The 16,952-nt window shown below is 36.8% G+C and overlaps 1 protein-coding gene across 2 annotated transcripts in view; it reads left to right on the plus strand.

Moving 5' to 3' along the window:
* TMEM87B (transmembrane protein 87B) overlaps window positions 1-16,952 on the plus strand; it is a 72,038-nt gene that overhangs the window by 38,598 nt on the left and 16,488 nt on the right. The window contains exons 11-16 of one of the 2 annotated variants that reach the window (XM_039463445.2): window positions 2,647-2,718; window positions 4,509-4,617; window positions 4,700-4,758; window positions 5,678-5,781; window positions 7,647-7,720; window positions 14,882-14,955. In XM_039463445.2, coding sequence (XP_039319379.1) covers window positions 2,647-2,718; window positions 4,509-4,617; window positions 4,700-4,758; window positions 5,678-5,781; window positions 7,647-7,720; window positions 14,882-14,955 — 492 coding nt within the window. Of the gene's footprint in view, window positions 1-2,646; window positions 2,719-4,507; window positions 4,618-4,699; window positions 4,759-5,677; window positions 5,782-7,646; window positions 7,721-14,881; window positions 14,956-16,952 lie in introns of both variants that reach the window. The other variant, XM_074397039.1, reaches the window with a different exon arrangement.

The following is a 16,952-nucleotide window of genomic DNA, read 5'->3' on the forward strand; positions in this document are numbered from 1 at the left end:
GCACATCTCATTTGGATGACTGGGGGCTGTGTTGCCAGTTTCAAGGCAGTGAACTTGGAGGAAGAGCTGTAATGGATGAGGTTTGAGCTGGGTTTGAGCTGCCCAAGGCATTTATATGAAGAAGAGAAATGGAAATCTCAGGCTGGGTTTGTGAGAGGAGTCAGAACTGGTGATGAGGATTGGAGGTCATCTTATGAGAGAGAAGGTTGCAGCTGCAGAATGATCCAAAGAGAACGTGGAGATCAGGGAGGATAGGAGCCAGGATGGTGCCTTGTGGGGAAGGAAGTGTGTGTGGAAGAAGCATCAGGATGAAGGGAGGTAGGGGGACCAGGAAACTGTCAAAGGGGAGAAGGGAGTAGAGGGGTGGTCAACAGTGGCCAGAGCTGTAGAGATGGCCTTGCAAGGCACGCCTGGCTTTGTCCTTCCAGAGGCCAGGATGGGCAGGAAGAGAGCAGATTCAGAGAAGGTTTAGGGGCTGCAGCCATATTACAGGAAAAGTTTTAGAAGCAGTGGGGACTCAATCCTTGAGGGTCTTCTCTAATTCAATGACTCAAGTTGAGTCTGGGAAATCCCTATTGCTTTTTTCTCCATGGGGGCACTTGTGGAAATGGGAGGAATTCTAGAGAAAATGTGACTGGCCAGAGTAGAATGCAGGGTTATGCATATCCCAGAACATTATTTGCATCTGTTTCTATTATGTTTATGTCCTCTTTGAAATGCGTTCCTATTAGATAGGTTTTATTTTTGCCAAGTTCTTTGTTTCCACTGTTTTTGATACTTACTTCCTTCAGCTTTTGACATTTTGTTGTTGTTGTTTTCCTTGTATTTTTTTTCTGTTTTTTCATCTATGTGTCTCGTAGGAAGGGCCAGAGGGCTTGGATTTCATCACTATGTCTCTCCCTTAGAAGAAAGGTCTCCCATTTTTCAGGTGAGCTAGCAAATGTAGCACTCTTCATAGGCTTTTCTGAACCCCTTGTGGGTTGTTTTCTAAGCCTGCTCTACCTATTCTTTAAATTCTCTATTTGTGAATTCTCAGTATCCTTCCAACTTAAAAAGCTTATGAAGAGTGCTATAAACCAAAAATTTCTAATTCATTGTCCTTACTCGTCATAGCAGTGATTCTTAACCTTGTTTGGGTACTAGATTCAGAGATGCCTTAGAAAATCTGCTAACAGCTGTGGAACCTCTCTTCACAGAATGCAGACACACACAAGGAGCTATGCGTATGACAGGGCAGTTAAAGACTTCCCAAATTATATCTGTGGACATCTTAGTCTGAGGAGCCTACTTAGGGAATAATAACTGATTTAAAGAGTTGTTTCTGACTGAACTTGTTTAAAAAAGCATATTCTACTTTGTTCAGAGCTACGAGTTTAGAATCCCAGTTCGTTGAATAAAATTTTAGTTAAATAAATCTGATTTTCTCAGAAAGTGATGTAGATCTCTTCCTCTGGTCTATATTTAAAAAAAATTAAAGACATTCATTTGCTAAAAATGTGAAGTCTGTTTCTCAGTTCTGCATGTGAGCAGTGTTCCAGTGATAAGATTACTCACCACAAAGGCTGTAGTCCCGCAGGACCGCTTGTTGGGGGGCTCACCTGACTTGAGAATGGGCAGGAAGTATAAACATACCTTTGCATTGGGACAGGCAGAATTACAGTGGAGATGAACCTGCCTGTTGACCTCATTTTATCTTTAGATCTTAGTGTCTTACTTTCTGTCATTGTGTGTTTATAAAATGAGCTGATGATATCTGTTCAATATAGAATTGTCTTGTTTCTAAAATTGTTCATGCTTGGAACTTTAACAAGTTAGGGAGTATGATCTTTTATTCAGTTAATTTAAGCTGCAAACTGCATTTTTTAAAAGTTGAACTATCATTTCTCCTGGTAATTTATAGATATGTATTTCAAAGATTTCTTGTTCTTAACCATCCACAAGATAGTTCATTGGGGAAAACACTCAGTAATGCAGCCTGGCAGAAAATTCCAAAGAAAAGCATCTCTAAAGGTTCTAATCCATCTGGATTTGAGTGAGGGTAATTATCACCTTTATGGGCAGCATTGACTTTCATACATCCCAGTACCTGATTAACCAGATTGGGATAAGAAGATAAGGAAAACAGATGAAAGACTTAGTTTGCTTAATTATGAATATTTATAATAAAAATGTTTCAGGAAATAGTCAAAGAAATCTATAACATAAAAGATCTTGTTTAATGTTTCATGGTGAGACAAAGGAAGTCTAGTATCTATTTCTACGTAAACCTGAATTTATAAAGTTTGCTTTTAGATTACTGTTTGGTAATTTTCATCACTAAAATGAAATGTCTGCTTCCTCTATACAGAAAGATAGCAGATTTCCTGAATGATTATAAATGACAAGAAAAAGAAGTAGAACTAAATACATATACAATTGAGTGCTTTGGAAAATGACCTTGCTTCCTTTGATTTTGATGAACTTAATATAGCCAACCCTCTAAGAATCTAATAAAGTCTTAGGAAAAAAGTAAGCTGAAAAATTCAAAAGCCGTAGCCTTAGCCTTTCTCATGTGGCCCCTCCTTCCCTTTTTTCCTGCTTGTTTCTTTTTCTTTCTTTCTTTCTTTCTTTTTTTTTTTTTTTTTTTTGGTTGCTGTTTTGCTGCAGGCAAGTGATTCTGATCTTGTTCTTCTGGCCAGCCTCCCGCTCTCTCTCCTTGACTCTGGCTTGTGCTGGTGGATATCCTTTTCCTACCACAGCAGCGCTTCTCACTTCAGCATCAGGAGGCCTATTTGCTTTCATGACTACTTTCCTTCTATGACAGGAATGATTTAAACTTTACCTAAATTTAACAATGTCTTGGTAAGTGAAAGCTTAAGCAGTTTAGAATTTGCTTTTGATCTTTTTATTTCTTAGCTTAAAAACATTTTTTAAAAATTATTAAGCCAGACCAGATTTTTTTATAGAACAAAATAGAAAATTGGTTTTTATGGAAAATTGGTTTTACAGAAAATTGGTTTTAGTCAAGAATTTTAAAAAGTACATGTTTTGATATATTTAAGGAATAAAGTATATTTGCATTTTTAAAGTTCTGATAGTAACCTGAATAAGTTGGATTGTGTTACTTTAGAAATTGATCCCCTTTTGTAACTCGTTGGTCATTTAGAAAGATTAAAAAGTAGTTTTGTACAAAAGTAGCTTTAGTACTAAAACATTTGATTAATGGCATATTTATAACTTTTAAAACTTGCCACTTCCATTGTATTGCTCAACTCTGTTATTTTTAGTGTTTGGTTCATAAACAAAGCTTGTTGGTCTGCTCCAGAGAAAGGAATTCTCATTTAAGAGCAGAGAGAGCTGGCTTGAATTCTGCTTCACTGCCGAGGAGTCGATGGAAAAGTCTCTTTTTGCTTCTTTATCCTTGGCAATGTTGAACTTTACCTGATCCCTGTGCTCCTGGAAAACAGCCAAGATTAAGACATCCCCATCCAAACCCTCTCCCCTATTTGTGTTCCGAGAAAAGACTTACTGCAGAGAACCCCCTTCCTCATTGGACTTAGATAAGATGCCTGGAGGCCCCCTTGTCTCCCTGTGACAAGGCCAGGCACAGACCCTGCGATTTATACCACTAATCGATCTGAACAAAACACTGACTGAACCAAACTGTAAGTATTCTCCTTCCTCCAGGCCATAAACGTTGACTCACCGTCAGCCTGAGCCAACACACGGCCCTCCTTAGGGGCCCTCCCAAGAATCTGCACATCTCAAGAAAAGACATTCCCTGATCGGTGTGTCTGGTCCCACCACTCACTCCCTATACCTGCTGCCTTCTTGCCTTGTTTGCTGCTCTCTATAAAAGAAAAACTCTTTTCTGCCTCACCTTTGAGACTCTTGCAGATCTTATAGTCATAGTAGTCTTCCTATTGTAATAATCCTCCCCCATTACAGTCGTCTTTCAAATAAAGTCCTTAACTAAATCCAGATTTGTTTTCTCTGACGTATTTCAGATTTTTAATTTATAAAATGGAATTGGTAGATGACCTAACTTCTTAATTATGGTTATTCAAAGAATAAAATGAAAATAGACTAGAAAGAACAAAATAAGAAATAGAGCCAGAAAAGCACAAGCCAAATGGCATGTCAAAATGGAATCTATAACAGCCTGGACAACAGAGCAAGACTCTGTCTCAAAAAAAAAAAGAGTGTCTCATTCGGAGGGGTTTTAGTGAATGCACTGCTCTATCCCATGTTAAGGGAGCGTGGCATTGGTAGAACACATCATGGCTCTTCTGTGTTTTTTCCTTGGAATTTGTTTTCTTAGTTCAGACAATGGTAAATTGTAAAAGAAAATCTGTGGTAAAGTATCATGATTGGCTGAGGTAACATTTTCTGTGTTTTTATTAGCTTCAAATTTTAGGAACTGTATTTAGTAGTACTGACTTGGGAAACATAGTAGAAGATTCTTTTCGTTGTTTTTTTTTTTTAACCACTTATTATTACTTGAAATGTTTTTCCTTAACTTTTTTCACATTTTTATAAGTTTGGCACAAACTATGAAGACTCTAAGGCTAAGAAAGAACACTGTGAAATTTTCATTATATAGGCACTTTACAAATACTCTGATCTTTGCCGTGCTGGGTAAGCTATTTAATTTTTCTTATAATAAATTATCTTAGTATTGTTATGTTCCTTCAAAGGTGACTTTTTGTGTGTGTTGCAGCTTCTGTAGTATTTATGGTGTGGACAACCAAGACATTTAGAATTGCAAAATGCCAATCAGTAAGTATAATCTTTCTATTTAAACAGTTGTTATTTTTATTTGTACTATTTTGTAGAATTTTGAAGAATTTAGTTTATGCTTATAAACAGAGGTGATTAGTGGAGATTTTCTTTCTACTTTGAACTATTTTTTGCAGAGTTACAAAAAATTTTAACTCCTCCAAGTGAGTTTGAAAAAGTTCCTCCTCAATCTCCTTTTCCTATTATGCTTTTTCTCAAGTCCTTTTTATATATTTTGAAAACAAATTATCTTCCTATATGCCCTAACAGGAAATTCTCTTCTTCCTGCACACCATGAAATTGAGTGGTTTTGTATGTAGACGGGACTTGAAATCTTAAGACTGCCTTGTTTCTAGGTTCATGTGTTCAGGATGGGTATTCGAGAGATGTTTTCCACGGACTCTCATGTTGGAAGAAGATACATTTCTTAGACTATAAAAGGTCCTCTTAAGATTTGGAGCTAGTCTCTAGTGCTGTATAAATAATCACAAAAAGCCCTCTGAAAATCCAGAGCTTTTGCTGCCTTAGAGACAATTTAATGAAAGAAGATTCTGGACCTTCTGAAATTTCTTTTTTCTCCTTCCCTTACCTTAGTATTTGCCACTTGAAATCCTAAGTATATGTTTTGCATTTTTTTGTTTTTGAGATCTTTCTATTAACCCAAAACTTTTATGGCAGGGAATATTTGTAATATTAAACAGCCCTTTAAAAACATTTTGAACAATGTAGGTTTCTTGAAAAAATACATGCTTGCTTGTTTTGAAGGCTTATAGGTTTCTTGAAAAAATATGTGCTTGTTTGTTTTGAAGGCATACTTGGAAAGATTTCATTAGCACTTATCATTGTACACTATTTGAATGGGAAACCTGTATAGTTATCAGAAAATTAACTTTTCATGTTTGAATTGTCCTCATTTTAGGATTGGATGGAACGTTGGGTTGACGATGCGTTTTGGAGCTTCCTTTTTTCACTTATCCTTATTGTAATCATGTTTTTGTGGAGACCATCAGCAAACAATCAGAGGTACCTAACATAGGAAACTTCAAGTCGGCAAGCATTTGTCGATCACCTTCTATAGTGTCAAGAACACATTTATAGAAACCAGGGGAGTAGTCCTTGCTTTGAAGGACTATATAGTCAAGTAGGGAGATAAGCAAAACAAGTGCAAGACAGTGGGTATAGACTAGTCTGGGGTAAGATGGAAGAGGGATGAGGAAGACTTTTTGAAAAGGCAGCACTTATATTACACCTTGGGGAAAGGAATAGGACAAGAAATGACTGAACTAGGAAAGAACGTCCATTTTCTGGGGTGGTGGGAAAGGCATGAGATACTTTGGAGACAGTGAGACATGCAGTTTGGTTAATACCACGTGCTTATACTGGAGAGAGATCAAGTTGGAAAGGAGAGGTGCAGCCAAAATGGCAAAAGACTTCAGTGTCAAGTTCAGAAAGTTGCACTTAAGACTGCATGTGGTGGGAAGCCTTACCTTCCTTGCTTTATCCCTCTGCCCCAAGGAAAAAACTTAAGTTCTTGTCCATTCTTTAGGAGAAAATGAAAAAGTATATATAGATTGAATATCCTAAATCCAGAGTGCTCCAAAATCCAAAACTTTTAGAGCACTGACAGGACACTCAACAGAAGTGCTCGTTGGAACATTTTTAATTTCAGATTTTCAGATTTGGGATGCTCAGCTGGTAAATATAATGCAAATATTCCAAAATCTAAAAACATCCAAAACTCTAAACTCTTCTGGTCTCAAGCATTTTGCATAAAGGCTACTCAACCTGTATCAGTATGTGTGTTTCTCCTGTCCTTTTTAAAATTATACATTTAACATATATACATACTTACATATACCTGCTGTTCTGTACCTTCCTGTTTAAAATATATCTTTCTGGCCAGGTGCAGTGGCTCATGCCTATAATCCCAGCACTTTGGGTGGCCAAGTGGGTGAATCACTTGAGCCCAGGAATTGGAGACCAGCCTGGGAAGCAAGACGAAACCCCGTCTCTACAAAAAAATGCAAATATTAGCTGGGTGCAGTGATGTGTGCCTGTACTCCCAGCTACTTGGGAGCTGAAATGAGAGGATGGCTTGAGCCTAGGAGGTGAAGGTTGCAGTGAACTGAGATCATGCCACTGCTACTACACTCCAGCTTAGACAACAGAGCCAGACCCATCTCAAAAAAACAAAAGTATCTTCCCATATCAGCTTATATAGAACTATCACATTACTTGTAATGGCTATATGGCATTTCATAACATGAATGTAAATGTAACCTAATATATATAAGCAGTCCCTGGTTATTATTTTGTTTAAAAAATAGATTTCTGCTATTATCAGTCACGTTTTTAGAATACTGTTGGACATCATCTTGGCAAACTTTTGTTAGTATAATGTAAGGTAAATGAATTTTACTTTGACGGCTATTGCCATATGACCCTACAAAAAGGTTGTTTTGATTCACACTTTATCAGCAGTATTTTGATCTTAACCACCTAGGAAATGTGGCCCAATCAATGGGCCTTATTTTCACCAATCAGATTAGCAACTTTTGTTTTTTTAGGGAGTAAACCGACAAGTGGTAGGCAGAGAGGTAAGCCTGACATAGAGAAAGAAAGAGCAGAAAGTTCCCTTCCCTTAGCTAAATTGCTTGGCAGAACGATTTTATCCACTTACGCTTTTACAAGTGGTTTGAGAGCTCTCGTTTCACAATTTCTTCACGATAATTCTAGCTAATTTGAAAGTAAAATAATTATGTTTTCATTATTTTAAAGTATAAGAAATGTTTTACATGTAGATTTCTTATATGATGGCTTTTAGATATAAACTGAAAATTGAACAAGCTTAAACATACTAGTAAAACTACTACTCATTTTTGCTATAGATATGCCTTCATGCCTTTAATAGATGATTCCGATGATGAAATTGAGGAATTCATGGTAACTTCTGAAAATTTAAGTGAGTAATATGTTTTCTTTTTAAATGACTGCTGTACATATTGTAACAGAAATACTGTACCTTTACTCAAGGTCACATACATTGTTTTTTTCCTATAAAATATTTTTAAAACTTTCTCTTCAGAAACCCTATTTTGGTAGACAATAACAAAAAGAAAAGTCAGTGATGAAATTTTCAAGACATTAATGTAGTTTGAGCTTTTGTTACTCATTTGAGCTTGTTCCTCATTTCATAAAATGTTGAAATAGTTACACTGTTTTTCATAAGAGTGGTTTGGTATATATTGTGCTTAGCTGCTAAATAATGTTCATCTTGATGATTGTTGAGTTTCTTTGAGTTGCATCTTCTTGCTCTTTTTAAAGTATGTACATCTGTAATTTCTGGTCATGCCTAAAGCATTTCTACTTATGGTTTTAATGGTATTTTCATTCTTTCTATTAATTGCTACATAGCATTTTGTCATTTTATTGATTTTATTATAATCTAAGCATCTGTTAAGGCAACATCAATAAGTAACTCAGATGTTGAGGGTAATTTTATCTTTGTTTCTTTTTTTTGTCATATTTGGCTTCTTTTAGTAACATTCTTTTTCACTTTTTATTTTGGTTCTCTAATACATCAATCAAATAGAAAACAGGAAAATAAATAGAAAAAGTCATCAAATCTAAAAGTAATTACTTTGAAAAGATTAGTGAAAAATGGTTTAACCCCTAGCTAGTCTAAACCAGAAATAAAAAGAAACTAGACCCTTGATTAATGTGGGGTTAGGTATGCCAATCTCCTGAGTAGTTGAAAATCTCCTTATAACTTTTGACTCTCCCAAAATTTAACTACTGGTAGCCAACTGTTGACCAGAAGCCTTACTGTTAACATAGTTATCACATATTTTGTATGTTATATGTATTTTGTACTGTATTCCTACAATAAAGTAGGTAGAGCAAAGAAAATGTTATTAGGTAGAAGGAAAGGAGAGTCAGGAAAGGCACACATATATGGTGTAATTTTTATTGAAAAAAACTCACATCTAGGTGGACCCGGGCAATTCAAACCCATGTTGTTCAAGGGTCAATTGTAGTACAGTAAGACAAACTTATAATGTTGGAAATGATAAAGAGGACATTACTACAGTAAAAAAGGTAAATAAGGGAATATTGTGAACAACTTTATGGTAATAAATTGGGCAATCTGGATGAGACAGACAAATTTCTTGAAAAATACACGTAACAACCCAATCTTAATTCTAACCCTGTGCCACTAAGTCTGAGTAGTTCTTGGTCTATTAAAGAAATTTAAAATTTTTTTCTTTAATTTAAAATCTTCGTGTAAAGTAACAGGCTCAAATGGATTCACTAGTGAGTTCTTCCAAATACTTAAGGAAGAAATATTCTAATTTTACCAAAATCTTTAGAATATAAAGCAGGCGGGAGTATTTTTAAGGCCAGCATAACTGAAATGCCAAAGTCTAACAGACAGTACAAGAAAAAATTATAGACCAATATCATTAATGAGTGGACACATAAAAGTTATTTAAAGATATTAGCTTTACGGCTGGGCGCGGTGGCTCAAGCCTGTAGTCCCAGCACTTTGGGAGGCCGAGGCGGGTGGATCACGAGGTCGAGAGATCGAGACCATCCTGGTCATCATGGTGAAACCCCGTCTCTACTAAAAATACAAAAAAATTAGCTGGGCATGGTGGCACGTGCCTGTAATCCCAGCTACTCAGGAGGCTGAGGCAGGAGAATTGCCTGAGCCCGGAAGGCGGAGGTTGTGGTGAGCCGAGATTGTGCCATTGCACTCCAGCCTGGGTAACAAGAGCGAAACTCTGTCTCAAAAAAAAAAAAAAAAAAGATACTAGCTTTACGAAAGAAGACATACAGGAGGCCAACAAACATGAAAAAATGCTCATCACTGGTCATTAGAGAAAAGCAAATCAAAACGACATTGAGATACCATCTCACGCCAGTTCAAATGGTGATCATTAAAAAATCTGGAGACAACAGATGCTGGAGAGGATGTGGAGAAATAGGAACACTTTTACACTGTTGATGGGAGTGTAAATTAGTTCAACCATTGTGGAAAACTGTGGTGATTCCTTAAGGACCTAGAAATAGAAATTCCTTTTGACCCAGCAATCTCATTACTGGATATATATCCAAAGGATTATAAATCGTTCTACTATAAGGACACGTGCACACGAATGTTCATTGCAGCACTGTTTACAGTAGCAAAGACCTGGAACCAACCCAAATGCCCATCGATAATAGACTAGATAGGGAAAATGTGGTACATATACACCATGGAATATTATGCAGCCATAAAAAACGATGAGTTAGTGTCATTTGTAGGGACATGGATGAACCTGGAGGCCATCATTCTCAGCAAACTGGCAAACTGACACAGGAGCAGAGGATCAAGCACCACATGTTCTCACTCATGGACGGGTGTTGAACAATGAGAACACATGGACACGGGGAGGGGAGTACTACACGCTGGGGTTCGTTGGGGGGAAATGGGGGAAGGACACAGGGGTGGGGAGTTGGGGAGAGATAGTATGGGGAGAAATGCCAGATATAGGTGATGGGGAGGAAGGTAGCAAATCACACTGCCATGTGTGTACCTATGCAACAATCTTGCATGTTCTTCTACATGTACCCCAAAACCTAAAATGCAATTTGAAAAAAAAAGGTATTAGGAAATAAAATCTAGCAAAGTATAGAAAGACAGTCATGATCAAGTGGACTTTATCCCAGGGTTGCAAGACTGTTTTAACATTCCAAAAATTACTCAATATAATTCATCATATTAAAATAGTACATATAAGGCTGGGTGTGGTGGCTCATACCTATAATTTCAACACTTTGGGAGCCCAAGGCAGGCAGATCACCTGAGGTCAGGAGTTCAAGACCAGCCTGGCCAACATGGCAAAACCCTGTCTCTACTAAAAATACAAAAATTATCTGGGTGTGGCAGTGTGTGCCTGTAATCCCAGCTCCTCAGAAGGCTGAGACAGGAAAATCGCTTGAACCCAGGAGGCAGAGGGAGGTTGCAGTGAGCCAAGCCACTGTACTCCAGCCTGGGTGACAGAGCAAGACTCTGTGTCAACAAAGAAATAAAAATAAAATAGTACAAATAAAAGAAGAATGAAGAAAAAAAATGACGTAAGTATCTCAGTGGATGCAAATAACAAAAACCTCAACAAACTAATTCTAAAATGGTATGAAAATACTCTACAGGTAAAATTCTATTTAGTGGTTAACACTTTCTTCTCAAGATTAGGAATCAAGTGTAAGGATATCTACACATCACTTTGATTCTGCGTTGTATGGGAGGTCCTGTTCAATGCAGAGAGGCAAAACAAAACTCCAACAAATGTAAAAGAAGGAGCATGTGGAAAGGAAGAAATAAAACTGTGTTTATTCTCAGGCAACAAGATTATATGTGGAAAATCCCAAGGAGTCTACAGAAAAGAAAAAGTAGAGTAGAACTAATAAATGACTGTGACAGTCATAGGGTACAGATCCAATTTACAGAAATCAGTTGTTTTTGTACATATTAACTGAAACTGTTGAAGGTAAAGTTTAAAATGTTATTTACCGTACCTTCAAAAATAAAATATTCAGAATAAGTTTAATGAAAAATATGTAAAACCTCTGCAATGAAGACTATAAAACAATGTGAAGATAAATTTTAGAATAAGTAAATGTAGAGATAGATCATGTGTCTGAAATGGAACTCTCAATATTAAGCTGTCAGTTTCCCAATCTGATAAGTAGATTCAGTGCATTCCCAATTATAATTCTAGCTGATTTAAAAATACATATATAATGGTTAAGTTGATTCTAAAATGTATATGGAAAAGCAAAAGACCTAGAAGTTCCTTAACATTCTTGTAGTTACAACATGAGTGAACCTAGAAAGCGTTATGTTAAGTGAAAGAAGCCAATCACAAAAGACTACATACTGTATAATTTTGTTGATATGAAAAGTCCAGGCTGGGCACAGTGGTTGATGCCTGTAATCCCAGTACTTTGGGAGGCCAAGGAGGGCAGATCACCTGAGGTCAGGAGTTTGAGACCAGCCTGGCCAACAAGGCAAAACCCCATCTCTACTAAAAGTACAAAAATTAGCTGGGCTTGGTGATGGATGCCTATAATCCCAGCTACTCAGGAGGCTAAGGCAGGGAAATCACATGAACCCAGGAGGCGGAGGTTGCAGTGAGCCGAGATTATGCCACCGCACTCAAGCCTGGGCAACAAGAGCAAGACTACATCTCAAAAAAAAAAAAAAGAGAGAGAAAGAAAGAAAGGTCCAGAATAGGCAAGTCTATAGAGGCAGAAAGTAGATCCGTGGTTGTCAGAGGTTAGAGGACGGGGAAAGTAGGGAGTGACTGCTAATACGTTTGGGATTTCTTTGTGGGGTGATGAAATTTTCCAAAATTGGATAGTCGTGATGATTGTACAACTCTGTGAATATCTCAGAGTCTACTAACTATACTTCAGTATGGTATGTTAATTATATCTCAATAAAATAAAATAAATGGATACTGATTTTAAGACACAGTGATTTCAGATTACAGCAATCCAGACAGTGTGGTATTGGCATAAGGATAGAGAAATCCACCAAGGTAGTCCAGGAATAAACCCACGCATGTGTAGTCAGTTGATTTTTGACTAAGTAACCAAGGCTTACATGAGGAAAGGATAATCTTTTTAGTAAATTGTACTGGAACAACTGGATAAATGTGTAGAAAAAAAAAAATCACCTAGACTTTTGCTGCACATCTCACAATCAGTAATTCAAGATCGATCACAGACCTAAATGGAAAAGCTTCAACTGTTACTCTTCTAGAAGAAAACAGGAAAATATTTTAATGATATTGGATGGACTAATTTCCTAGGACACAAAAAGCAGTAACCATTAAATTTAAAAATGAGACTTTATCAAAATTAAAAATCTATGCTCATCAAGAACAATTTAAGAAAATAAGGCTAACTGCAGCAGGATATTCTCAATACATATATATCTGACAAAGGTCTTACCAGAATATAAGTAGAATTTCTGTAAATCAATAAATGATAACCCATGTAGCAAAAAATGAACAGAAGACTTGTGTAGACACTTCAGGGAAAACATAGGAATGGCCAATAAACCCACTGAAAGGTGCTGGATATAATCGGTCATCAGGGAAATGCAAATTAAGACCATAATGCAAAGAGCTACCACACATCTGCTACAGTGGTTAAAATTAAAAAGTCTGATAGTATGAACTATTGGAGAAGATGTGGAACAGCTGGCTCTCTCATACAGTACTTAAAGGAATGTAAAGTAGCATGACCTCTTTAGAAAGCAATGTGACAGCTTCTTATGATGTTAAGCATATACTTACCTTACAGTCCAGCTGTTCCACTCTAAGGTTTTTACCCAGAAAAATGAAGCAGATGTCTACAGAAAGACAATAATGTTTATAGCAGCTTTATTCTTAATAGTCCAGAACTGGAAATAACACAATTATCTACGAACAGGTGAAAAGATAAAGTTGTGGTATATCTGTACAATGGAATTCTTTCCAGTAATAAAAAGTAACCAACACTCTATAACATGACTAAATCTCAAAATTGTTTATATCCCATGAAAGTAGCCAAATCCAAAAGTACATAGACTCTCTATACTGTGGTTCTATAAATGAAGTTCTTGAACAGGCAAAACAAACTATAATGATTATCTAAATCAGAGCAGTGGTTGCTTTTGGTGAGGTGGGGATGGGTTGGAAAGGAACTTAAAGAACCTTTTGTGATAATGGAAATGTTAACTGTATGAATTGGCATGGCAGTTACTCAAGTGTATATATTTGTCAGGTTTCTTCAACTATACACCTAAAATTTGTATATATTTTATATATTTATATGTATATATGTATATACACACACACATATATATACACATGCACACACACACACACACACACACACACACTTCAGTGTTTAAAGATCACTGTATTCCCCATCTAAGATAAATGTTGGGGTTTCAAATATCCCAGGAAAACTTTTTTTTTTTTTTTTTTTTTTTTTGAGATGGAGTTTTGCTCTTGTTACCCAGGCTAGAGTGCAATGGCGCGATCTCAGCTCACCGCAAACTCCGCCTCCTGGGTTCAGGCAATTCTCCTGCCTCAGCCTCCTGAGTAGCTGGGATTACAGGCACGTGCCACCATGCCCAGCTAATTTTCCGTATTTTTAGTAGAGACGAGGTTTCACCATGTTGATCAGGATGGTCTTGATCTCTCGACCTCGTGATCCACCCGCCTCGGCCTCCCAAAGTGCTGGGATTACAGGCTTGAGCCACCGCGCCCGGCGGAAAACATTTTTTGATTGAGGAACTTCATCTTCATTTATTACATCGGCTTATGTTATAATTATCCTAGTTTATGGAGAAGCAATATTTGCAAATTAGTGTAATAACAAAAGTGACTACTTACTGGGCATAGATTGTGTGTCAGGCATTTAATATGTGCTAACTTGTTCAGTGGTTACCAGAACTCTATGAAGTAGATGCTATTATTATACCCAGTTTATAGTCAGAAACACTAAGTCACAGGAAGTTAATTGCCTTCCCCAAGATTCCAGTGAGGCAGTCTACTTCCAGGACACAGGCACTTAGCCTTTGCTCTACTGAAACTGCGAACATACAGATCCTTGGTCAAATATGAAAGAAGTCTTGATCTTTCCCATCGTCTTTATGTCTTACGCACATTTCAAAATTTGTACATCAGGGATGTAAAGCATACCCAAAGATGTGTTTTGTTCTTGAGTATATCATGAAACTGAAGATTTTTAAGTCCATAAACTTTAAAATAATTATAGTAAAGGAAATATGTGTGCATGTTTACTTTTAGAGGAGTTTGTTTAAACTCCTCTGAAACTAGGATTCAAACAAGAAACTTGAAAACCTGGTGATTCTGACAAACAGTTGTCAAAAATCTGTGAACTTTTTTCATATAACTTTTCTACATTTCCAAATGGTAAGTTCTGCATCTGCCTAAAGTTTCCACTATTAACCCTCCATTTTTTAAAAAAAAATGTAATTTTTTTCTTATTAAGTTGTTAAATTTCTAAAGGAAAATACTATTTTATGATTTTATATATATGTTTATAATGTCTCTTGTAGCCGAAGGAATAAAATTAAGAGCCTCAAAATCAGTTTCCAATGGAGCAGTTAAGCCCGCCACTTCTGATAACTTTGTAAGTATAGTATATGTTTAGTACAGTCTTAGTCTTCACTACTTTAGAGAGCTGTATGAATGTCATATTCGTCGACTCTCAGAAGAACAGTTTTTACTCAGGTTTTTGTTGTTATAAAAATTAGTGTTGCTGAGGCCAGGCGCGGTGGCTCAAGCCTGTAATCCCAGCACTTTGGGAGGCCGAGGCGGGTGGATCACGAGGTTGAGAGATCGAGACCATCCTGGTCAACATGGTGAAACCCCGTCTCTACTAAAAAACACAAAAAAGTAGCTGGGCATGGTGGCGCTTGCCTGTAATCCCAGCTAGTCAGGAGGCTGAGGCAGGAGAATTGCTTGAACCCAGGAGGCGGAGGTTGCGGTGAGCCGAGATCGCGCCATTGCACTCCAGCCTGGGTAACAAGAGCGAACTCCGTTTCAAAAAAAAAAAAAAAAAAAAAAAAATTAGTGTTGCTAAGTAGCAATCCTGGTTGTCCGTAACTGAAATATCTTCGTTGTAGATCTCACTTCTCACCTACTGTTCCTAGGCCAGCAGCCTGAGCATCATTTGGGAACTTATTAGAAATGCAGAGTCTTGGGCCTACCCCAGGTGCTCCTGAATCGGAATCTGCTTTTCTTTTTTTTTTTTTTTTTTTTTTTTTTTGAGACAGAGTTTCGCTCTTGTTACCCAGGCTGGAGTGCAATGGCTCGATCTCGGCTCACCACACAACCTCCGCCTCCTGGGTTCAGGCAATTCTCCTGCCTCAGCCTCCTGAGTAGCTGGGATTACAGGCACAAGCCACCATGCCCAGCTGATTTTTTGTATTTTTAGTAGAGACGGGGTTTCACCATGTTGACCAGGATGGTCTCGATCTCTCGACCTCGTGATCCACCCGCCTCGGCCTCCCAAAGTGCTGGGATTACAGGCTTGAGCCACCGCGCCCGGCTGGAATCTGCTTTTCAAAAAGATTCCATAGGTTATTTATCTGCGTATTCAAGATTGGAAAGCTTTGTTCCAATAAAAGCTTGTGTTAACTTTTCAGCATATGAAAGTGATTTTTGAATCCATTTTAAATAACGTTTGTTATCTGTTGGTAAAGAACTTTATGTGTTACCTACACAGTTACCAAAATTAACAGATTTTTTTTGAAATGGGAAGCTTGAATAAAATTGTAAAACATTGGGTGGAGATAAGCTAAATAATATTTTCTGCATAAAAATGTTTTTGAAGGCGATGATATAAAATGCAAATGTCTGTCATACAGTTTTGTACTTTCTTACAACTATATGTGCTGTGATTAATACTATGTAAAAATTTATGTATGCATATATGAGTTCTGACAGGATAGATATGTGAAAACATGTTTTATCTGTTCGATTTGGCAAATTCTCTAATTTTTATTTTTGATGATATAAATTTTAAAAGTCTGTTATTTGTGTAGTTTTATAGTAATTTAAATTCTTAAAAATTATAATACTTTCAATTATCTAGTGTTAGATCTGTTACACTTTCAATTTGTTAAGTATTTTTCTTTTATTCTACGTATATATGCGAGTTTATTTTAAAGCTTAGTATTTTCAAACATGTCAAGGAAATACTTTTTCATTTCTCTAAAGTAAGTATAATTAGCTCTTAAGCAGAAGCTGGGGGCCTTGTATCTCACTGACTTATTTCTACCTGAGACCCACTCAGAGAATTGGGGTTCCTATTAATGCTGGCTCAGTTGCTTGTTTCTCTCTAGATTAGCAAAATGTAATACTAGAATCAGACTATTCCATGTATCCATGTAGATAATAAAGAAAAATTTAGATTTATTTATATTATCAACCAAAACATTCAGTATACCTTTTATTTTCTTTCCGTAGTGAAATAACTATAAGCAAGTTTTCTGTTAAAAATAGATAAGAGGTTAAATAGATTAGATAGATAAGATATATGGATAGATAGCTAAGATAGATTAGACAGAGGATAGTTAAACAGAATAGATAAAATAGGTTGGAGGGGTAGATAGATTGGATGGA

Source organism: Saimiri boliviensis, chromosome 1 (genome assembly GCF_048565385.1).
Source record: "Saimiri boliviensis isolate mSaiBol1 chromosome 1, mSaiBol1.pri, whole genome shotgun sequence".
Taxonomy (NCBI): domain Eukaryota; kingdom Metazoa; phylum Chordata; class Mammalia; order Primates; family Cebidae; genus Saimiri; species Saimiri boliviensis.